The sequence below is a fragment of the Mustela nigripes genome, chromosome 5 (assembly GCF_022355385.1).
Source record: "Mustela nigripes isolate SB6536 chromosome 5, MUSNIG.SB6536, whole genome shotgun sequence".
NCBI classification, from domain to species: Eukaryota; Metazoa; Chordata; class Mammalia; order Carnivora; family Mustelidae; genus Mustela; species Mustela nigripes.
The window spans coordinates 49,348,043-49,373,632 of record NC_081561.1 but is presented as its reverse complement, the minus strand read 5'-3'; the positions used below and the strand labels follow the sequence as shown (position 1 = coordinate 49,373,632).

General features: G+C 36.8%; 1 protein-coding gene across 1 annotated transcript in view; it reads left to right on the top strand.

Moving 5' to 3' along the window:
* FAM83B (family with sequence similarity 83 member B) overlaps positions 1-24,947 on the top strand; it is an 81,103-nt gene extending 56,156 nt beyond the window's left edge. The window contains exons 3-5 of the mRNA XM_059400227.1: positions 10,011-10,175; positions 10,976-11,100; positions 18,607-24,947. Of these exons, the coding sequence (XP_059256210.1) occupies positions 10,011-10,175; positions 10,976-11,100; positions 18,607-20,908 (2,592 nt within the window). The 3' untranslated portion in view covers positions 20,909-24,947. The remainder of the gene's footprint in view (positions 1-10,010; positions 10,176-10,975; positions 11,101-18,606) is intronic.
* Positions 24,948-25,590: the final 643 nt, after the last annotated feature.

The window sequence follows — 25,590 nt, the reverse complement described above, 5'->3', positions numbered from 1 at the left end:
AAATAAATAAATAAAATCTTAAAAAAAAAAAAAGAAAAAGAAAAATGTTAATAGCAGAGATCACCTTTGTGTATCTTTTTGCACTTGGATATGCATTTTTTTTAATTTTTTATTATTTATAAACCTATATTTTTATCCCCAGGGGTACAGGTCTGTGAATCACCAGGTTTACACACTTCACAGCACTCACCAAAGCACATACCCTCCCCAATGTCCATAATCAGACCTGCTTCTCCCAAACGCCCTCCCCCCAGGAACCCTCAGTTTGTTTTGTGAGATTAAGAGTCACTTATGGTTTTTCTCCCTCCCAATCCCATCTTGTTTCATTTATTCTTCTCCTACCCACTTAAGCCCCCATGTTGCATCACCACTTCCTCATATCAGGGAGATCATACGATAGTTGTCTGGATGGAACTAGAGCGTATCATGCTTAGCGAAATAAGTCAAGCAGAGAAAGACAACTATCATAGTTTCTCATTTTAATGCCATGCTAATACTCATGGCTGGTAAAAAGCAAAAAGGAAAAAGAAAATATAGTGACGTACCCTTTGCCATAGTTTTACCTCTTTGGTCAGAATTTTGAGTAGTTTTGTTTTGTTTAAATTAATGACTTAAAATGATAATTACTCTAATAAAGTCATTTTTAATAGATAATTTAAATAGATTTTATTTCATCACTATTTGTGACACTAATGTAAACATGCAAAGTACAAAATTTAATATATTTTGTTCAAATTTCTCGTATAATTCAGAAAGAATTTGGCTTAAAGATACATATATTGAATTGGCATAGTGTAAAGGATTAGGTTTTTTTTGTTTTGTTTTGTTTTCCAGTTAAATTTGTACTGTGTCTGATTTGGGTATTAGTTTTTTTTTTAGTTTTTTGTTTTTAATTTTTTCAATTTATTTATTTTCAGAAAAACAGTATTCATTATTTTTTCATCATACCCAGTGCTCCATGCAATCTGTGCCCTCTATAATACCCACCACCTGGTACCCCAACCTCCCACCCCCTCCGCCACTTCAAACCCCTCAGATTGTTTTTCAGAGTTCATAGTCTCTCATGGTTCACCTCCCCTTCCAATTTACCCCAACTCCCTTCTCCTCTCTAACACCCCTTGTCCTCCATGATATTTGTTATGCTCCACAAATAAGTGAAACCATATGATAATTGACTCTCTCTGCTTGACTTATTTCACTCAGCATAATAATGCTTTCTTTTAAACATCATCAGTGAAAATACACATACAATTACACATACAATTTTAGTGCAAAATTGAAATGTTAATAGCAAGCTTTTAAGAAACTAAGTAGAGAAATGTTTATTACTATTAATGAATGGCTGTTGGTCTCAAATGAATCTTCTGTTCTAGTCAAATGCCTTCTGTTTCAACCCAAGCCATCTCCCATACCCTGCGTAAAAATTACAGCCATAATCAGATTTCTCTCTATTTTTATTCTGAATTTTGATCCCAAGTCTCTAATACATTTACACAGAATTAAACGTGACAGCATTTTAACACTTCTTAAATATTGGTGTCAGTCTTTCAACTTTTCTATATGTTTGATAATTTTGATAATCAAAGTTAAGACTGAAGTTTTTTTAAAAAGTCACATATAAATATTGCATTTTATTTCATTCCTAGGGAGGTAATACTACTATATTTCTATACTGCCATATATACCTTAGAGTATTAGGGTACTATATAGCATGTACTGTGTCTTTTAGAAATTATGAATGTGTCATAGTTTCCTAGTAATTAGGAGTTTTTACTATTAAATAACTATATAAATTTAACTTGCGCCTACTATTTTTTTACAAATGTTGCCAGAATTTGACTAAAATGTGACTGATTTTTCTATAGCAGCAGAATAAACTAGCATTTCTAGTGCTATGACAGATCACAGGTCTTTATTTTAAAGAGCATCCTTTTGACCTACTGACTTGGGCTTTGCACAAAGTCAGTGGGATGGTAGCTGTTGCCAGTTGAACAGAATAGGCTTTGGTGCTGCCTGCTGTCATTCAGGCTTTCCCTGTCATTCCTGGGCTAGCTCCTGCTTTGGCTGTCAGATGGACAGTGGCTGTGATCACAGAGGCTGGGAAGTCCTGAGCTCATTTTTCCCAGCGCTGACTTTCCCAGCGTCAGCTTTGGGGGCTCGTGCAAGAAGACCCTTGCCAGGCCACACTTCAGGAAACGTCACTTTAGGGAAAATACTGAACTATGAAATCAGTGAAAGGAGTATGGCTCTTCTTTGCAGTTGCTTTCAGGCTTTTAGGCCTGCTCCCAATTCATTCTTCCCTTCCCCTCCCCTATCTGACTTGCACAGAGCTGATAAAAGGCTTTGATTAAATTATAAAGATAAAAACATAATGCATTTTCGTAGTTGTCTTAGTCCATTTGGGCAGCTGTAACAAAAATATCAAAGACTGGGTAGCTTGGTAGCTTAAATAGCAAACATTTATTTCTCACAGTTCTGGAGTCCAAGATCAAGATGCTGGCAGATTCAGTGTCTGTCTAGGGACTCCCTTCCTGCTTTATGCACAGCCGTCTTCTCACTGTCCTGACATCGTGGAAGGTACAGGACAGTTCTCTGGGGTCTTTTTTTATAAAGTCACTATTCCTATCCATGAGGGTTCTGTCCTCAGGACCTAATTACTTCCCAGGGTCCACCCCCAAACTCCATCACATTGGGTGTTAGGATTTCTTTCTTTTTTTTTTTTTTTTTAACTTTATTTATTTATTTGACAGAGATTGAGATCACAAGCAGGCAGAGAGGCAGGCACAGAGAGAGGGGAAGCAGGCTCTCTGCTGAGCAGAGAGCCCGATGCAGGGCTCGATCCCAGGACCCTGAGATCATGACCTGAGCTGAAGGCAGAGGCTTTAACCCACTGAGCCACCCAGTTGCCCCGGGTGTTAGGATTTCAACAAACGAATTTTGAAAGGACATAAACATGCAGTCTGTAACAGTGATGTATAAGTACCTTCTATCATATAGTACAATGTAAAAGATGCAGGAAATAATTTATGCAGTTTCTCTTCTGAGTTGTCAGACATACAAACGAGTTCGACAAATCTATGTCACAGCCATAATAGAGCCCAAACATTTCCCCAGATGTTGGGTAATTGGGAGTAAATCAACAGTTCTTGAAACACAAAATTTTAGAACTTGGTAAAATGCAAAATCTTCTCTGGTTTATTTAATGTAGAACAGAGATCAGTGAGACTCAAAATTGTTTCAGTGGCTTCCCCAAGGTCACTTGTGATAGACCAAGCAAATGATATATTGGTAACAACTATTAGTACAGGTTGTTAAATGTCTGCAAAAATTAAAGTATTCATAATGTAAAGCTGTCATACTAAATAGTATAGTACACACAATATAGTGTATGTTACATTTTACACAAAATGAACGCTTTTCCTTAGGCTGCAAAAGGATAAGGACCAAAAGGCACTTATTCTTCACATCACCTTTTTTTTGAAATCCACTTATCTCATTGCTTTTACAGACTGAAAAATATGTATTCCCTAAGGAATCATTTCCCTTGATTTCTATTATTCAATTTGAAGTTTTCTAGCTATGTTGAATTTTATTAAAAATATAGTTATTATAGAACTCCATTTGTTTACTTTTTGAAAAATTTCAACTCCTTATTAGCTTTTCTTCTGTTGGAAAAAATAAATCCTCCTGTATCCATGCAGGCAATTACGAAGCAAGTCTGAACCCTTTCAAATGGTGTTTAGTATTTTGAAGCATAAAAGGTATAATATTCAGTTTTTCAATTTTGAGGATGATAATGACAGTTCTGTGACTACAGAACATTAACCCAAGGTATACTTACATTTCATGAAGTATCTAGGTCACATAAAAGCATATTGCTAATGGCTTTCTTTCCTAATGGATGACAATGAGAAAAATAAGATAGGGCTCAAAATTAAAAATTCTGAAGATTGTGAAGCGTGTTTCTGAGGCAATGCAGGTATTGAATATTAACATTGTAATAAAAATTTTATATCAAATCTATCTTCAATTTTCAGTTCTTTTCATCTTATCACTGGTTCCTACCTCACCTTTTTAAAAAAATTTTAGTGCATTTATAAATATGAACATTACAGTAAGAATAATGAGGCTTCATAATCTTCAGACAGCATCACTCAGTGGAATTTAGATATTTTCAGTATGAATATTGCTATCGGACTCATTTTCTCGGGACACTGTTTTGTCCAGATACTTAATTTTTCAGGCTTTATATTGCACTTCCAAATCAAAACTAAACATGTCAGATATTCAAGATCTTTCATAACCTGTGTAAATCCTGTCTATTCCATATTCATAAGGAATGATCTTTGTGTTTAACTTGAGGTTAATTCAGTAAACATTTTTTATAAAAATATTACTATCTTTATTCTAATCTTTGCTTCCTTATCTTTGCAATGTTGATCCTCCAGCTTGGATAGCTGAACGTAATCTTTACTCATTATTTAAGGCTTATCCATGAAGCTCTGTGAGTCTGTTCCCTTCTGCTGTAGACCCACCCCTAATAACCATGCACATACAGAGCATTTATTTCTTTCTCTGAATGACGATTATATTATATTACTTAACAACTGATTGTACAATCTCCGGAATGGCCTTAGACTGTGTCATGATCATGAATTTATGAGAAATTTATTGTCAGTGTTCATGTTATTTTAATTTAGTGTGACCTGCCGTGTCTGGGTCACTTTGGGAGAATTCCTTGCTGTAAATCGGATAAGAGAAAACCAGTGACCTTGAGTCAGGTTCTCTGAAACTACTAAAAGATGTGAAGTTTCACTCAAATCTTAAAAATGACCCAGAATATCTTCTAAAAGTTTTCTAAGTCTCCTGTTGCTGATGAATGCATTTAGTTGTTCATTTTTTCAATTTACAAAAGCAAGAATAAAACAGGAATCAATGAAGAAGCAAAATAAAAATTTAAACCATATATAACATCATAGTAGTTTAATGAATACTATTTCATGTGACTGGTTTCTTTATTGACTTATAAAAACCAATTGATGTGCCTTTCGAAAAGCCTTGTGCTAATTAGGTATATAATTTTTCTTTCAGATATTCAAGATCTTTCATAACCTGTGTAAATCCTGTCTATTCCATATTCATAAGGAATGATCTTTGTGGATTTCTATAGCACAGTGTGATTTAGTTAACTACTTGAGATTATAATACTTTCAGATCAGGTTGGCATACCTCCTTAGTAATTATTATTCCTTTCCAGGAATATAACCCACCATAAAAAAAAAAAAATCCTGCATTTTATTTTGCCATTCTTGGCACAGCTGAAATTTTCTATAGACCTTATTTAATTTTCCATCTCATGAGAATGCAGGAAACCAGAAGTCCTGATAAGCTACCTGACTTGGTTGACATCAGATAAGCTTTGTCAAAGATGTGTAATCTAGTCTTTTGGATCCTGATCCAGTATATTATCTGTCATGCAAGAGAGACTGTAATTTGTTCTACATTTAGTATGCTAGAATCATCCAATGGCTGACTAACTTCAATTACGTTTTTGCAAACAGAAACCTTTATTTATCCTGGTAATGTATTTTGTTTATTTCCAAAGTCTTAATTAATTTATTACATGAGATTCTAGCAAATAAAAGAAATTTTTCTAGATGTGCTAATTTCCTACACAATACAAATTTCCTAAACAGTACAATGTTTCCTTATTTTATTGTATTTTTTTTAAAGATTTTATTTATTTATTTGGCAGAGAGAGATCACAAGTAGGCAGAGAGGCAGGCAGAGAAAGAGAGAGGAGAAAGCAGGCTCCCCCGCCAAGCAGAGAGCCCGATGCGGGACTCGATCCCAGGACCCTGAGATCATGAACTGAGCCGAAGGCAGAGGCTTAATCCACTGAGCCCAGGCACCCAATGTTTCCTTATTTTAAAAAACAATTTCCTCTCTAGTTATTCTGTAAAATAGGTTTATAATATGAACATTTTCTTTTCCTTATCATACCACTTGTTATTTCTGTGTAAATGCATTAATTAATAACTTTGCTGTGACTTGAAGGTTTCTTCCTCATATTTCGTTTTATAAAGAATATGCACAAGACATGGATGAGGTTGTTACCACTGTCTTTTTCCTTCTTCTGGCACCTCATACCATTCATAAGTGAGAAAAGGGTCATTCAATCACTACTAGAGTGATTGAAATTGTTCTTCCTGGAACAAATCTGACTCAAGTATGTTTCATAGGTACTTTGAAGAATGTCATCAACTTGTAAATTTGGGTGTTATTATGGTCCAGCATTTTCCTATAATATCCCAATAGAATAAATACAAAGAAGTATACATATCATCCATGACTTTCTTTCATCTTCTAACATATTCATAATATGCCCCTTACATTGTCCTGGTTCTTGTTGCCATGTCTATTCCCTCCCCTCTCATTTCTTGACAGTTTTGTTCCTTGGTCTCCATCGCTCTTTCCAGGGCTCCTCCTATCTCAGCTATCCATTAAGAGATGCTTCTAAAGATTAGTTCCTTGCCTCCCCTGATCTCGTCCTACGCAGACCTCAGCCCCTGACTCCTGGTCGTATCCTTGGTCACAGCGTAGCCTATAACTGTGGATCCTCTAGAACCTAATTCAGCCTATCCTTGTCTGACTCCCACTTCCCTCTGGCACTTGATAGTATCCAACATTCCTTTATTTGTTTATTTTTTAAACTTCGTGTTGTGGAAGTATCCAAAAGTAGAAAGTAAGTATATAGAACCTTCATGTTTTGCCAGTTTTGTTTCATTGACCATCATATGAACTAAATACAAGGTAACATATCATTTCACCTGTAGCCATATTAATATGCATATTTAAAAGATAAGACTTATTATTACTGTCAACATGGAAAAAATTAACAGTAATTTCTTAATATTTAATCGTTTTTTAACCTCAGCAAGACCACAAATTCATTGATTCCAGTCTTATTTCACTGCTTCTCACATCCATGACACCCTCTTTTCCTCTCTTTGTCTAGTTTAAATCCCATGACAAGTCACTTTAGCCTCCCACATTACCTATACCCTCAGTTCTTCCTTATCTCTCTCCATTATATTCTCATGGCCATCACTACATCCATGGTTTAATCAAACTTTCTGCCTCCTTCGTGCTGGCAGCCTTGCAGCTGAAAAAAGGTGGAGAATAACTCACAACCACATTGACTTTTCTCATTTTAAATTTATGATTTAGAGAGTCCTTAATATGTCCTGTAATTATACTGTATTTCTGTAGTTGATTCTGTTTCCTACCATCCTCGATGATGACTTACTACCCCTGTCATCATTCTCTATCTAACACATCTTCCATAATCTAGGGTCTTCTCCGTTGAAGCCCTTGCTTCCCAGTTCATGAAAAATGTTGAAGCATTCACAAGAGAACGTGCCCAGCGCCACTACCACACACTGGGCCTTCTGTCTTGATATTATAGGTGATCTTTTCCTGGTCTTTATTCTCTGTGCTCTCATAACTTTATTTTTACACTAGATTTGCTCTTTTATTGCCTCCTCAAAGACTTTTCTGCAGAAATTCTTTCCTTCACCACCTGTCTCCCACCATCTCCTACATCATTCAGTTTCACTCATTTCATTAGCGTGCAGACAGGCCATTATTTCCCTCACCCTAAAACAGCAAAAAAGTAAAACCCCGTTTGACCCAGCTTTCCCCACGGCTACCTCTTCATGTCACTGCTTCTTCTTAGAGCCAGTTTACTCGAGAAGAGTTGCCTGTACCTGCTATTTCCGGTACTTGTCTTCCGCATTGCCTCTTAAATGTCTTACAGTAAGGCTTTTGTGCTTATCACTCTACTGACACTATAGTGTCCTTTGCTGATACCTTCTCTTGTCCCAGGGCACAGTCCTAGGTCTCCTTTTCTTTATCGAGTCTCCCTTGGTGACTTGGATTTAATTGTCATCTCCGCACAACCGACACCCAGTTGGCGTGTCTGGCCTAGACTTCTCAACTTAGCATTCCACCTGGCCCCTCCAACTTAACTAGCCTTTTTAATCTTCTCCCTAAAATTTAACGTCGCTGTAGTCTTCCCGAACTTAGTTGATGACAACTTGGTCCTTCACATTGATGAGGCTAAGAATTTTAGAGTACGTCTCTTTCCCTGCTTTTCCTCTCACATCCTATGTTCAATCCATTCAGAAATCCTTTGGCTCTAAAGTATCTGACATTTGGCCATTTGTCTTCATCACTGATGGTGACTCGGTCACCCCTCACTTAAATTGCTCCAGTAATTCTAACTGGCCTGCCTGCTTCCACCCTGGCTTCCACCCTTAGCATCAACACAGTTACCAGAACAAATCCTTTTCAGACATAAATCATATCGTCTTGTTGACTCAACTGAAAAGCTTCTCATAGTTTATAATCTTATTCAGGACAGAAGGCTGAAGGCTCTAGAATACCTTCAAGGCCTTGTGATTTCATGTCGTTTCTGCTGTCTCCTTGCTGCTTCTTGAATATGCCAGGCAAACTCCTGATGTTGGGCCTTTGCACTGCCTATATCCCCTGCCTGGAACACAATTTGTCAGGATAATCATGTTGATGACTAACTCCATTCCTTTTTATGTCTTTGCTCAAAGGGTGCTTTCTCACAGAGACCTATCTAGAAAGTCCCAAACCCTACCTTCTCAATTTTGGGGGGCTTATAACCCCCTTACTCTTATATTTTTTCCCCAGTAAGCTTCTTATTTTACAGAGGTGCTTGGTGGCTCAGTCAGTTAAGCATCCAGCTAGCCCTGCATCAGGGCTTAGTAAGGAGTCCGTTTATCCCTCTCCCCATGCCCTTCCCCAACTCATGCATGCACACAGGCACTCTTTCTCTGTTCCTCTCTTTCTCTTTAAAATAAATAAATAAATCTTAAAAAAAAAAAAAAAACACCTTATAACTTATTACCGAATTTATCTATTTATTGCCTCTATTTATTGCTTATGGTTTCTTCCCTGATCTAATATGCAATCTTCACCAAGAGCAGGGATTTTGTGTTCTTCTCCAACAAATAGTATGTAGACAGTCTAGTCATTTTCCCTTCTTTCAGCATTATTTCCCTCCACTGCTTCTCAGAGTCAGTAATGGTTCTGTTGCCCATAGTTTAACTTGCACTCTCTCCATTTTAGGAGTCTGTTCTTTAGGAAATTTCTGTGTTTATCTTTTTAATCGTACTGCCTTTTTGCTTATTCTGTTTATTTTGTCTGCTAAGCTCATTTTAGGTATATATATTTAATTTTCTGGTCTTTTAAGTCCGATGCCCTTTCTCAGCTTTGGCTGCTTCCTACCTATATTTCTATTTCTTTAAGATTTATTTCTCTTGGGGCACCTGGGTGGCACAGTGGGTTAAAGCCTCTGCCTTCAGCTCAGGTCATGATCTCAGGGTCCTGGGATCGAACCCTGCATCGGGCTCTCTGCTCAGCAGGGAGCCTGCTTCCTCCTCTCTCTCTCTCTGCCTGCCTGTCTGCCTACTTTTGATCTGTCAAATAAATAAATAAAAATCTAAAAAAAAAATTATTTCTCTTTCCCAGTATCCCAAAACATTTATTACTAATAGCTAGTTTCAGAGAGGTTGCTTTTCCCCATAAATATTTCCCACAAAAAATTTTAACACTGGTTTCCACCTTCCATCTACCTGTCCCTTCCCATTACCCTGTTCTGATTTGGGTTTGTCTTTTGCTCAGCAAACCTACTGAAATGCAGATTCCCTTTGACATAAAACCAATATAAAATTACTTAGTTCTGCAAATCTGTATGTAGTCACTTGTTTATTTTCAGTATACTTTTGCATCTTCTACTTTAGGAAATGTACACACATTGTGTGTGTTTGCATTTATACTTATATACTTATACACACTTATACATTTATAAGTATTATGTATTTGAATATTTTCCATTGTATTCAATTACTATTGAAAGAAAGGAATTTCTAAACCTCTACTTGTTATCTAAAATTGTTTTACATTTTTGTCTTTTATAGGTCATTGCTTTAGTGATGGATATATTTACAGATGTGGACATTTTCAAAGAAATAGTGGAGGCATCAACTCGAGGGATATCCATATACATTCTGCTTGATGAGTCCAACTTTAATCATTTCCTAAATATGACTGAAAAACAGGGCTGTCAAGTTCAACGACTCAGGGTAAGAATTCCATGTTTATTTGTTTTTCCTTCACGTATTTTGTGTATCATTTTTATCTTAGTTGAATTTAAGGCAAGTTAAGCTATATCACTCCCAAAATAAATATATTTACATACATGCATAAATATATTTAAGGTGTTATAATGATTTATCACAGAAGGGTACCTTTGTACTTTTTTGGAATATGATTGAGAACACACATCTTCATGATGGTTTTAGAAGATACCTTTCTTGATGGGGCACTTAAGCTTCTGAGTTAGCTTTGCTCAGTCATAATAAATGCTTTAGTTTCTCCATGAATAACCTTGAAACCACTGACTCAAGTAATTCTTTCATTCAGCAGATGTTGCTTATCACAGTCATTAGGCATAGTGTTTTCAGTTACATCTGACTTCTTAAAAAGGAACGTGGAATTTAATTGTAGTTATTGTGGAATCATGCTACTGTAACCTGAATGGCTCTCTTGCAATAGGACCCTAGGTGATTTATGAAGTCCTTCTGTATAAATGTAGAATAATGCCTCCTATTTATGTTATGTTAAAATATATATTTTAAGTGACTGTTTTTCTTGAGCCTTTTTTTTTTTTTTTTTTTTTATGTGTTTTTTTTTTTGATCCTTTTTTTTTTTTTTTTTGGTGATGTCTTAACATTTGCTTTTACCATTTCTTTGTTATTGCTGATTTAAAAGATTATTTCAAGTATACTTTTTTGGTACTAAGATTTTATATTGACATATATTTCACTTCCAAAATATCTCTTTTCTAGTTATAATTTTACTTTCTGTTTACATGTAATTCTAGAATATTCGAGTGCGGACAGTAAAAGGCCAAGATTATCTTTCCAAAACAGGAGCAAAATTTCATGGAAAATTGGAACAGAAATTTTTGTTAATTGACTGCCAGAAAGTTATGTATGGTTCCTACAGGTAAGATCATTGTGTTTAGCTCCAGCATTATCAGTCATTTACAGAATTTATATTAGTTTCAAATTTTAACATAATCTGTTTAGCTATTTCTTCGAGATAAAAAACGAACCTTTGCATGGAAGTTTGGAGGCTTCGGTTTCAGTTCTGGTTGAGCCGCTAAAGAACATTAAAACATTGGGCAAGTCGTATAACTTCCTTGGGCTCCAAGTTCTCCATCCCCAAAATGAGGGGTGGGGTGTTGAGATATATTTCAGGTTCCCTAAAGTTCTGTAATTCTAGGAGTGATTTTGCTCCTTATGAAAACAGTCTTAGTATGGGCTTAATAATAACAGTTGTTTGTAAAAATAGAAGCCCTGGAACACCTGGGTGGCTCAGTCAGTTGAATGTGTACCTTTGGCTCAGGTCATGATCCCAGGGTCATGGGATCAAGCCCCAAATCAGGCTCCCCAGGTGGGGAGCCGGCTTCTCCCTCTCCCTCTGCTGCTCCCCCTGCTTGTGCTCTCTCAATTTCTCTCTGTCAAACAAATAAATAAAATATTAAAAAAAAAAAATAGAGGTACTTTATCACTTTGAGCAGCCTGATCTCTGGATTGTTCTTATTTTAGTATTATTAAGAATCTGATAGTTATCATCATGTAGTCACTATATATAGTACTACCCAAAAAAGCATTTCAGAGTCAGGCTATTAAAAATGCCATGATAGACACTGGACAGGGTTTACTTGGGTTACTGTGATCTGACCTCTTTCAAGAGACCACTGGTGGAATGCCTACTCTGTTCCACCTTGGCTCTGCCACATATGTACTCCCCAGTCCTTACCACTTTTTGGATACATTTGTTCTCATCTACATTTATAAATGATGAAAATGAAGTTCCAGGGGCCTAAGTGACTTGTCTGAAAACTCCCCAGCCATAGGTCAGAAGCAGTCCCAGACGGACAGCACAATCCAAGTTCTGCTGGCTTCAGAGTACAATGCTACCCTAATACTCTCTGATATATTCCAGACATGGGTCCTGAATGGGCTACACAATAAGGTTAGATCAACAGGCAGATAAAAATACCAACCAGCACATGTGAAAAGGCAGCACAGACTCATTCCTAAAGACCGTGGAAACAGGCCAGGAGAGCTGTGGATGTAAACAGGACAGTGAAGGAAAACTTTTCCTTCTTCTCTTGGAACTTAGAATGTCTGCAAGAATGAGACAACATGTTGAAGTGATTGGTCATGAGCAAGTTACTCAACTTGGTTGCACTCAAGTTTATTCCTCTATAAAGTTAACGATAGAGCCTACCTTGTGTCCTTGTGAGAATTAAAAGAGTCCGTGCAGCATGGCCCCTAAAGTCAGCTATTATTTTAGGCATGTTTTAGCTGTTACTATCTGCTAACTTTCCCTTTAGGCTCAGGGACCTTTTCTTGAAACTGCCTTTTGGAGTTGTAAAGGAAAACTTGTTAAGAGCAGAAATTACAACCAGTGCTTGAAATTAATGGGTCCTTTAAAGACTCATTATGCATGTATGTATTTGGTCAGACCCACTTGGTTTTACAGGGGTTTTAATTGAAATTTTAATTAAAATTAGGCATTCACTTGACTTCCAGAATGGTATTTATTGCTTAATTTCATCCTAATGAATGCTTTCTGTTTTTATTATTTAAATTGACTTTTAAGATTACCTTGAACAGTAATTTCACCTTAACTTTGTTTTGCTAGTGCTAGGCGTTAATAGGAGCTGCATGTTGAGATGACTATGGCTAAACTACTTTAAAGTGATGTTGGGAAAAACAGACAACAGCAACAGAAACTCGTTATCTTTCTATGTATATCATAAGCCAAGGCAGAATTTAAGTTACTATTTATGGAAGTGAATATGTAGAATACCTAGGACCACAGATGATAAAAAATAACCAAAACTCTTCTGTAACAACTCTATTTTTCTTATTATTCCATGTTAATTTTAAATATACTTCTTTTAAAAAATGACTGTCCTAACCCTCGTTCGCCGCTACCCCTGCATTGTCATGGACCTTTCCTCTAACAGTATTGTAACAGGATCTGGTGGAACAGTTATGAACTAGTCTTCATGGAAACTGGCTAAAAACTGACTTATTTTTGGTTAAAAACAGCCTTTGTCTCTAATTCCAGTATTGTCATCGTCTCCATCATAGCCCAAATCAAAATGCCACCTTCTTTAACTTAAAATTCTTTGCCGTAAAATGTCTCCATAACTCCATAAACGTATTATTTACTTATATGTCAGAGAGAGAGAGAGAGAGAAAGCGCACCAGCAGGGAGAGCAGCAGGCAGAGGGAGAAGCAGGCTCCCCGAGGAGCAGAGAGCCCGATGTGGGACTCGATCCCAGGACCTTGGGAGTCATAGCCTGAGCCGAAGGCAGATGCTTACCTGAATGAGCCACACGGGTATCCCAAAATGTCTTCATATTCTAAACTCCAAGCATTTCCAGAGAGGCCTGACGTCTAGTCATACATTGTGTGACTATTCACTCATCGTGGTGACAGTTTTATCAGAACACAATAGATGCTTTGTCCTATCATGATACTAACAGTGATGAGATATAACAAATACACTTTTTATCAATGTGTACAAATCAGATTGTTAATTGGATGTCCTCTTTGAAACTGTATAAAGTCTAGAACATATTATTTAGTAAAATATTGTCCACAAATTTGACTGGGAGAGAATTTTATAAACGTTTTCTTTTTTTTTTTTTTTTTTTCTAAATCTCATGGTCTCTATAAAAGCCACTTTCAAAAGACATGTTTCACTGAAGTTGTTGGCTTCCAGGTACCATCTTTGATCAGACTTGAAGACTGTCGGATTTAGAGACCCATGATACGACTGGTGTACTGTCACTACTTTCTCTGTGGATTTCACTCTTGATACCTCCAACCAGAAAGTCAGAGTTTCCCTTTTGTGCTTGCTTTCCCACATTTTCCCAATGTCATGAATATGACAGTGTGTCTGGAGGGAGGGGGAGTAGTAAGTTAATTTTATTTTTTATCCAGGAAAATATTTACATTTTTTAAAAATTATTTATTTATTTATTTATTTATTTGACAAACAAATCATAAGTAGGCAGAGAGGCAGGCAGAGAGAGGGTGGGGGGAGCAGGCTGCCCGCCAAGCGGAGACCCCAATGCAGGTCTCTATCCCAGGACCCTGGGATCATGACCTGAGCAGAAGGCAGAAGCTTTAACCCACTGAGCCACCCAGGTGCCCCTGCACATTTTTAAAAATAGCAAATATTACCAAGAGAAGAATACAGGGGCACCTGGGTGTCTCACTCGGTTAAGCTTCTGACTCTTGATCTCAGCTCAGGTCTTGATCTTGGGGTTGTAAATTCAAGCACTGCAGTGGAGCTGCATGAGTTCAAGCCCTGCCTTGCATAGAGCCTACTAGAAAAGGAGGGAGGGAGGATAGGCATGCAATACAGGCCAGTTTTTGTTCTCCATCTGGATCCACTCCTGGATCCTAATCTCTAGATGCAGTATTTACTTCTTTCAGCTGGTTCTTCTGATGGTTATTACATTCTCTTATGTAACATGATTATACTGTGAATGCTCAGTATATCACTTTTAGATATTATCACTTCATTCTATAGTATAGTAATTGAAGGGTTACATTTGCTATTCACCCAAATCCACTTGACCTCCTGGTTGCCACTCACCCAGTACAGTTTTATCACAGTTGTTTCTTAAGTGAGAAGTCTCCGTTTACATTTCTTAAATTGTGTCAGAATTGGTCATTGATGAGCCTTGGAGTCATTTGTGATATGCTTCATTTCTTATAACAAAGTTAATAATGACCGTTTGGTTTTGGGTTTTATTTGCTGGGTTTTTTTTTTTTCCTGTTTATGACTATTTTTTTTTTCCAGTTGATTCTACAGATTTTTTAGCACATGAACAACTTTTCCAAATGCTAAATTACTACCAACAATCTGTCATGTCCCATCTGGCTTAACAGGTCTTTAACCCGGAGTGCTGCTGGGGTCCTGTGATATCCCATATTCCCGGGTAGTTTGAGCCACAATTTCTTAAACCCCATGTTAATCCCATCTTTACATCTTTTTTTGTTTCCAAATAATTGTTTTTCTCTCATGTTTGCTCAAGAACAATTTCCATCAGGATGGAACTTTTTTAAAGTCCAATTTGGGGCACCTGGGTGGCTCAGTGGGTTAAAACCTCTGCCTTCGGCTCAGGTCATGATCCCAGAGTCCTGGGATCAAGTCCTGCATTGGGCTGTCTGCTCAGCAGGGAGCCTGCTTCCTCCTCTCTCTCTGCCTGCTTCTCTGACTACTTGTGATCTCTGTCTGTCAAATAAATAAATAAAATCTTTAAAAAACTAAAGTCCCGAAATTTGTAATTTTAAGTGATTGATGGATTAACTGGGGATGGTACTGTAAGCCAAATCCTTTTTCCTCCAAATTTGAAAGATGCTGCCTGGCAATCAAAGTTACTGTTGAGAAGTCTCAAACAATTGTTATTCCCATCCTTCTTATGTAATTTTTTTTTTTTTTTTGGAAACGTCCAAGGTTTCTCTTCTATCTCCTGCTGTTCTCAAATTTATTGTGTTTCTAGGTCTAGGCTTTTTTTAATTTATTGTTCTAGGCAATCCAAAATTCTGGATAGGAATCCAGAATTCCTATCCTCCAATTCTGGGACATTTTCTTACTTATTCTTTGATCATTTCTTCTCCTTGGTTGTCTCTATTCTCTCTCTCTTTCTCTCTCTGGAATTCTTATTAACTAGATTTCTGCTCCCATTGTATTTTTCCCCTTCTGATTTTCTGTCTTGGGTGGGTACTGCCTGAGGAATTTTCTTGGTTGTTTATTCTAACGTATCACAACTCTCTTTTAAAATTTTGCTATCAAATAGTTTTAGTATCTCCTGCTTGGATCATTTTCAAAGCATCCTGTTTGTGTTTTTATAGATGCATCATTTTCTCTATTTCTTCGAGGATATTAATTGTAGTTTTTTGTAGCTCTGCTTTTATATATATTCTTATCCATGCAGTTTCTGTTTCCTCCAGGTGACTGTTTCCTGCTTGTTTTGGTCTCTGTTTGGCATCTAAACTTCTAAGCTTTATAAACCATCTTCCAAACATTCTTCAAATGTCTGCTGATCTTTTGCTGTGTATTGAGGGACTCTAAGCTTATTGGAAATTGTGTGGGTAATGTTTATCAACAGCAGAGTTTACATGAGAGCGGTTGGCTGGAATCTTGACAGTTTTATTGTAAGATGCCTGGATGTCAGTAAACTAGCTCTTTCATTTGAGGCTGTTCAGTGTTTCCAGAGAATAATCTCTACACTGAATATATACAGTGGAATGTCTTCCTTTTAGCTGAAGTGATACCACAATATCATTTTTTGATTTACCAAAGTAGGGAAACTTCTCCAGTTGCAGCATATTCACCAGTACCATTATCTTCTCAGTTTCCTGAGCTCAACACCTGGAGGCTATTTTTATTTCATAACCTATACATGTCCTTTATGACCTGCCGGTATTCTGGTTCTCTCTTCTTGTTACTGGCTCAATATTTTTAGTCTTTATTCCAATTTCCACTCTGGTTTAGGCTCTTATCACCTAACTTCAGTTATTTCACTCATCACAGTAAATTCAGTCCCTCATCTTTCAAATCTGTATTATAAATACCTACTGGAAAAAAAAAATCATTCCTCAAACATCTTTTTATGATAATTTATCCGAATTTGGGGGAGAAAATCTTATACAGTCAAACTTTCTTCTGCTTTTAAGATTTTGCTTTGCTTTTAAGATTTTCCCCACCCATTCATCAGTCTATTATATAACTGTCTTTACTTCAGGTAAATGTAATTTGTTTTCTGTGTTCAACCAAAACATGGCCATTCTTTCCTTCTTATTCCCCTATGTCTCTCCTCCCACAGAAACTGTTCCATACTTTCTATGTTTGAACTTCTGGGTTGTCTAATCTCTGTCAAAATATAGCTCAACTTCCACTTGTCTCTGGAGATTTCCTCATATGTCATAGCTGACTATTCATTCCTCTACTTGCTCCTTCTCACAGATTTTTTATTTGTATCTTCAGTGGGGTTGAAAATTCCTGTAGTGATTCACTTTGTATCATTTATTTTAAGTCAGCCTGGTGGCCCCCACATGGTCTGTATAAAAAGAGCACCTACTGAGTTATTCTTCTCATACATGCATCCAGTAAGCATACTAGATAAAATTCAGTATATTAGATAGGCAGTGTTGTTTGTGTATTTTAAATATATTCTGGGGGCGCCTGGGTGGCTCAGTGGGTTAAGCCGCTGCCTTCAGCTCAGGTCATGATCTCAGGGTCCTGGGATCGAGTCCCACATCGGGCTCTCTGCTCGGCAGGGAGCCTGCTTTCCTCTCTCTCTCTGCCTGCCTCTCCATCTACTTGTGATTTCTCTCTGTCAAATAAATAAATAAAATCTTTTAAAATAAATAATAAATAATAAATAAATAAATAAATAAATATATTCTGTATATTCTTTTAGTATTCATATGCCTTTGTTACTATATCCCCTCTATAAAAACAAGCTCCTCTGTCTCCTTTTTCCTTTATTAACCCCTATCATGTTATGTAACAGTATCTAATATATAGCATATTAGCAATTCCTTTTTCTGCTCAGTGACTCTGTATGTTACATTATCTAAACTTTTACAAATCAGATTTAAAATTTATATGACATTTCAACTGTCACCTCTAAACTGCAGAATCCCACATAGTACTATAAAGTAGTTACAAACCTTAATTTCCTAGAAATTGTATTTTATATTAAAAGATCTTAAGTGTCATTTTGACAGGCATGGCTTTTGAGGCTAAATTTACCAGTTCTCTGTCCACTGTGTAAGTAGTTAAGTGTCTTTTATAGACTGAGACTGCAGCCCACAAATCCTCTCTCTGTGCACAAGCCCTGGCATTCCAAAGTATGCTTCCTGAGTAAGCCCCAGAGATAAAATGTATGTATTAGCAAAAACCTATCTTGTATTATAACATGCTAGAACTCTAAGGAATGTCGGCTTATGCTAGCATTTTGGAAACTGAGGCCCACACTCATGTGTAGATAGCTCAGTAAAAGCCAGATCTCTCAACTTTTCCACTGATACTGGCCTGTTTGCCTTCTGCCAAGATACTTTATATGAAATATAACATTTCTACACCATAAAATCTTAGTAGGCAGGATGCAAAATGCACAGCAGGCTTTTCTTTGAACTTCTAGAAAGTAATTTAAGAAGTTAGGGGTGGATTCAAAGCCAGGACTTGAGTTGCTTTGTTATTTAAGATACAAATATGGTAGTAAGGGAGATAAGGCAGGTATTGCAATCATTTAATGACTGAAGATGTTCTAAATTACGGTAGGCAGGGGAAATGAACATAAATTCTCTTGTCAATGTTAAACAGCACATTTTTTCTTAGTAAAGTTATATATTGTCATTAATCTAACAGAAAAATTTAAATTTCCCAATTTTGATTCTTTTTCAGCTACATGTGGTCATTTGAAAAAGCTCACCTCAGCATGGTTCAGATAATCACAGGACAACTTGTTGAGTCCTTTGATGAAGAATTTCGAACTCTCTATGCCAGATCCTGTGTCCCCAATTCATTTGCTCAAGAAGAATTAGCCAGGGTAAAGCACGGCAAAACACTCTGGGAGAATGGCACCTATCAGCGTTCACTTTCTTCATTAGCTTCTGTTTCCAGCCAAAGAAACCTTTTTGGCAGACAAGACAAGATTCATAAACTAGAATCCAGTTACTTCAAAAACAGAGGGATATATACTCTAAATGAACATGACAAATATAGCATAAGAAATCATGGATACAAGCCTCATTTTATTCCAAACTTTAATGGTCCAAATACAGTCCGTCAGTATCAATCCAGTCAGATAAATGAAAATTGGAAGAGGCATAGTTATGCTGGAGAACAGCCGGAAACAGCACCATACCTGCTTCTTAACAGGGCTCTGAATCGAAACATTAATCCGCCAGGTAACTGGAAAAAGCCTTCAGATAGTCTCAGTGTGGCTTCCTCAGCACGAGGAGGCTACGTGAGCCGCCAAAACACACCTGCCCAGAGTTTTGCTGATCGGCTCGCCCAGAGAAAAACAACAAATCTTGCAGAGAGGAACTCAAATGTACGGAGGTCTTTTAATGGGACAGATAATCATATTCGCTTTTTGCAACAACGAATGCCAACCCTTGAACATACCACAAAGTCCTTCTTGCGTAACTGGAGAATTGAATCCTACTTAAATGATCACTCAGAAGCTGCACCTGATTCAAACGGGTCAGCTCTAGGTGACCGGTTTGAGGGCTATGATAGTTCTGAAAATGTGAAAGCCAGTGCCCATTATACTCATTCTCGGCTTCGTTCCTCTTTTGTGTTTAAACCAACATTACCTGAACAGCAGGAGGTGAACAGTTGCACGACTGGCTCCTCAAATTCAACTGTCATTGGTTCCCAGGGAAGTGACACACCTAAGGAGGTCCTGGATACCCCCACAAGCGAACAGCACGGGACAGACAAACCCGTGCCAGAATCAAGCCCCAAGCTCCCACTGCAGTCAGAGGCACCACAAATGCACACTTTGCAGGTTCCCGAAAACCACTCCCCAGTCTTAAATCAAGCTACAAATGGCCACACGGAGGCCAACAACTATTTATATACATCCTTGTGTGTAAATAAGCAGACAGAAAATCTAAAGAATCAACAAAATGAAAATGTGCTCAAACGGCGTAGTTTCCCATTCTTCGACCACTCAAAGGCCAACTTAGATCATGGACATAGTAAGCATTATGTATATAGCACGCTTACCAGGAATCGAGTTAGACAACCAGAAAAACCCAAAGAAGATTTGCTGAAAAGTTCTAAAAGCATGCACAACGTGACCCAGAGCACAGAAGAGGACAGGGAGGTCATTAAGAGACAGCCTCCCAGCGGCCCCACGACCAAATCAATTTCCGTCGCTGCTTTACTTGATATGAATAAAGATGAACCTAGCAAAGAACTCACTTCAAAGAAGGAAGTTAAGGGCTCTCCCAGTTTTTTGAAAAAGGGATCTCAGAAGTTAAGGTCATTACTTAGTCTTACCCCAGAGAAGAGAGAAAATCTCTCCAAAAATAAAGCACCTGCCTTCTACAGAATGTGTAGTAGTTCTGACACTTTAGTTTCTGAGGCTGAAGAGAATCAGAAACCAAAAAAATCAGAACCAAAATTTGATTCATCTCCTAGAAGAAAGCGTTCTTCCTCATCAAACTCTCAAGGCAGTGTTCACAAGAGTAAGGAAGATGTAACCATTAGCTCATCTCAGGGGATAAGTTCTCCATCAGATGAAGGTAGCAAACTCATACCTGTTCCAGGTCCAGTTGAAAACAAGTTCTTGGAAAGAGCAGGAGATGCCTCTGCCCCGAGATTTAACACTGAACAGATCCAATATCGAGATTCGAAGGAGATTACTACAGCTCTTGCTCCTGAAAGAAAACCAGCTGCTTCTCCAAGGCCAAAGCCCAATGAGCTTCTAAGATCTCATTCAGCCGACAGGCGCGTTTACAGTCGCTTTGAGCCATTTTATAAGATTGAAAGCTCTATTCAGCCAGTAAGCCACGTACCAAATACTGGTGTGCACCGCCCAGAAATAAAATCCACAACCGTGGGCAAGAGTTACGGCAGGTCCAGCCCAATGCTTAATTATAACGCTGGTGTTTATCACTCATACCAGCCAAATGAAAATAAGTTCCGAGGATTTATGCAGAAGTTTGGAAACTTTATACACAAAAATAAATGAAATACTGTAATTTTAAATAGTTTTTAAAACACAAATGACAACAGCTATAAACATTTGTCCAAAGAACTTTGTGGACCGTTTTTGTAATGTGCCAATAGATTTCTGTAGGGAGAGAGTTTGGGGTATGATGTGTTTGTTTACCAGTATACTAATATATGGTAAAATTCTTCTGTGTGATAGAGTTAGTTGTGCTTAATTACAGTGTAGATGGAATGTCTCTATACACACAACTTTTAAATGGTAATGGTAAATAGAATGTAATTAAATTGTTTTCTGCAGACCGAAGATCTTAAGTCTCAAATAGAAACTTTCATAGAGAGAGATGGTGTATGGATTTGAAGCATTTGGTCCAAAGTCTTCCCTTTTAAGAAAGAATCCTAATACTATCAGTTACCCTTTATAATATATCCTTATGGGTTTTCTTATCTCCAAATTATGAGAAGAATAGGAGAAAGCCTTTTTGGGTTTTAATTACCTTTAAACTCTACAGGACAGCTTGCTGCTGTATTTTCTTAATTTCCCTGTGGAGCACATACAATTTAAACTTTGTAGCTCAGCATATCTTTCATTTTGACTGAGGTCTTTGCAAAATATCAACCTCATGTGGTACATGGTAGGAACTTCTTTTCCTCATTTTGTGAAAAACATCCAGGTTGTGCTGCTTTCTACTCTGGACCATATGAGCCCACGCTGCTCTCACCAGTCAGATGCTGAACTTTTATAGTCATTCCTTCCTTCAAACTTAGAGCAAGTAGCAGATATTTGGGAAATCTGAATTGTATCTCTCCTCTAAGAGAAAAAACCATTGAGAAATGTATACTTTTGCATAAATTTTATCTTAGATCGGTATGACAGCACTTAGGTGTTTTGCTTGCAAAGTCCTTGCTCTTTTTTTACGCTGTGCCAAATAATAGTGGGATAGTGGGAGCGCATATTGTTTTCACGAAAGTACCATGATAGACATAAGAAGTGGCAACTGGCCTAATTCTTTCATGACCCGAGAACCCGGTTGAAAGTTTTAAATCTTCCCCTATCTTAACTGGATCATCATCAATCATTTAGATCATATGAAACCATTTGCCTTTCTTAGAATACTGAAATTAAAGCCCCACATCCATTAAAGAGACTTTAACTTGACTTCACTTCATCTACAAAGGACAGAATTCAAGAAACAACGTATCATTTGAGACGTGTGAGATATTTCTGTAACACTTTAAATATATCAACACCTTTTAAGTTGTAATGTGGGGCAGTATATTGTTTTAAAAATTCAAGATTCAGTCAAATAATATCTGTCATTAAAACAAGGGGCATTGAAGTATCACTCATTAAGGTAGCTTTCTGCAGTATTTAAAAACCACAAAGAGAACATGACAAGAGAAAACATGACAGTAGGGAAAAAGAAAACCTAACATTTAGTGAGCACTTTTTTGGACCAGGCCTTGAGCTAGAACCTATAGTTCCCACAACAATTATTTTGGGGCCACTCTTGTTCTCATTATTTGTAGATGATGTCTGAGGTGATAAATGAGACTTTGAGACTCAGAGAAGTAATGCTTCATGTCAGATAACTAATAAGTCACAGTACTAAAAGTGCCTGTGACATTCTCTCATATCCTGTTATCTCCCAAATGTGTTCAATATCTGCCTCGCCCAAAATGTTGAGAATTAAATGAGAGAATGTTTATATTTTCTGTCTCAATGGAAAAGCAGCCAAGAAAACTTTAGTTGAATTCCACCGGACAACGGGACACATAGGGCTCAAAATAATGAAATTGACATTAATTTCTGATTGTAACTTAGCAAGCCAGTTTTAATTGGCAGGCCACCATTTTGAGCTTGGGCTAGTTGACCTATGACAATGAAAAGGGAAAGGGAACTACAAGTTGAACTTGTGTCTGTGCTAGGCAAAGTAGTCCTTTAGGAAGCTAGGCAGGGAATGGAACTCAATGTTAAATATATTATCTTGTGAAGTATTCACAATAGCGCTGTGAGGTAAATACTTCCTTTTTGCAAATGAGAAAACTAATCCTTTGTGAAGTTACATAACTTTCCAAGAGTCACACGGCTCTGTATGGGTCGAACTGGGTTTGAACACAGAATTGGGTTTGAATGCAAAAGCCAGTATTTTTAATACTATACCACACCATACATTGCCAACTTCTACTCCATTATGATTGAGGCAACTTTTCTGAATGGTGTCTCTCTCTCTTTTGCTCTGTGTCTATACATTGCAGGAATATATTGGAAATACTGCGGTAACATAACCCATTTACAGCATTTTGTAAACACAAATTCAGAATATAAACTCAGCTTAACATTATTCATAAAAGTAGGTTTCATGACTCCCATTATAACCTAGGGAACTCCCAACTACTGCAACAGGGATTTTATTGTTTTGGAAAGCTGCATGTAATGGATTGGAAAATTTGCAGACTTTCTAATAAGGTAATAGCATACAAATAAAACAGAGAGAAAAGTTTATTTTTCATAGGCATAGTAGCCACTTGATCTACAAAAGTTTTGCAATTAAAAATAACTGTTGGAAGGTGCAGATACAGATTTCAGTTGCAGTGAAACAATCTAATCGTTAGTGGGTTCGTTTTTAGAGTTCTGGAAATTGTATACTCTTGTATGTAAGTATCAAATTATTAAAAAGCATTAGAATTGGAGTCAAGTGAATGAAAAAGATTTTTCATTTTGCTCTTGGAAAAATTCACTTTTGTAATTTTGGACCATCGTCCTTTACCCACTTACCAAAGACAGAACGCACAATTACCCAAACCATACTGACTTTAATAGTACCCATTTGTTGTTAGATGGGACATTTTTCAGGCCTATGGGGAAAATGGGCTAATTGTCGTTAGGCAGCTCTGAAATTGGAAGTCCAAAAATGTAGGGCAACATAACTTTGAAACTGAAATTACATAGACTAGTTTTAATCCTTTTTAATTACAAGCAAAAGCCTATTGCCTTTTTGTGCAGCAACCACCACCATTTCTGGAAACAGATAGCTTGTAAATAGTTCCTGAATTCCTCCTCTCCCTCGTGGCATTGCGAAATGCAAGAGGCTTTGTTTCATCGCCCTGTGACCTGTAGCTTCCGCTTTTGTACAGATTTATTCTCCTCTGCCGTTTGTCTTTTTTTTTCTTTTTATTTATTTTTCCCTCCAGAAACATCTGTATGTCAGAATCTATGTGTAGTAACTTTCCAAAGTTTCTGTGGCTGAGAAATTCCTCAGGGTGAAGGCTGAGCAAACACATAATACTTCAAATAATTTGCTCAGAGTTTAAGTTCTCAACAGACACTTCCAAACTTCATGTATGTAACCCTATCAAGCAAAATACTTTCTTTTTTCCCCATATTAATATTGGTGGGAAGATAATGGTACGTAGAGGTACTTTCATAGTAAAGTTTGGTAAGGTGGTTTTACTCTCTACATAGTACATTAGTTTGTAAGCAGAAACTCAAGAAAACAAGTGTGGATTCAAAGCAGTTCTGGGCAGAGACCTTCAGAATAGTTTAAGTGCCTGTATCCTGAACACGCTAGTGTCTCTCTATAATGATTGGGATTAGCCATAATTCTAATGTGGCATATTGAGTAATGGGTCTATGTTGGCAGTCTACTTTTAGGGAAGCAAATATCTTGTTTAATTAAGATGACATCTAGTGGGATCCAGTTAGCAAGTAAGAAGTTGAACTCTGGCTACATTCAACTTTAACTTTACTCAAGATTATCCAGTTATTCACCTATTATTCCAAAGATATTTGTCATGAAAGACAAATATGACTCAATGTGACTACAGCTGAGGAATATAAAGTAGAATCATTGTTTCACGTTAACCATGTGTGGTATTGCTTTAAAAAAGTTTATTTTAATACTTGGTTTGGTTCTAGAATATTTAAAATGAAAAGGATGAAATTATAAACCAAAGAGTCCATTTTTATATACATAAATGTTATCAAAGAAATATTCTTCCTAAGTAGCTTGTTTTTAGAACTAATAAATGGATATTAAATAATTTTGTACAAACATCAATATATTGTAAGTTGTTTTTTATCTTCATATCTAACATTTCTCCACTTAAACACTTGCTTTTACTTAGTATTATATCATTTATATTTGTGCACATTTTTAAATATTTACGAATTTGAAATTTCTTAAACACTTCATTTTATTTTGGGTTAGCAGTTATATTTCATTCAAAAATTTATCCATATCTGATACCCAGTGACAATACTCTTCCTTTAAACAACTCTCTTTATTTCTAACTCTCTTTAGTTATTTATCACTAACTCTTATTTCTATTGCTACTATAATATAATTATTTTAAATAACTTGAAACTTTGAAAAATGAGACAATTTTGCTTAAAAATTGATAGCTGACTTTTGTATAACTTTGTAGCATTTAGTTTGATAAAATATTCTTAAGGTCCATTTGAAGTATGTCAATTAATGACATTAAATAACCTAGAGTCTGAAAGTTATTTAAGTTCAAAATGCATTTTTCTTAGGGCAGAAAAAACAACAAAAACAAAAACTGTCCCTTATATCACAGATTAAGATGCAGTTGAAATACTGGGTATTGAGAATTAAATAGTGTCATTTTAAAGGCAAATGTGATTTTTAAGTAGATAAGTATAATTTTGGTAAGAACCTTGTTTGTTTGTTTTTTCCCCAT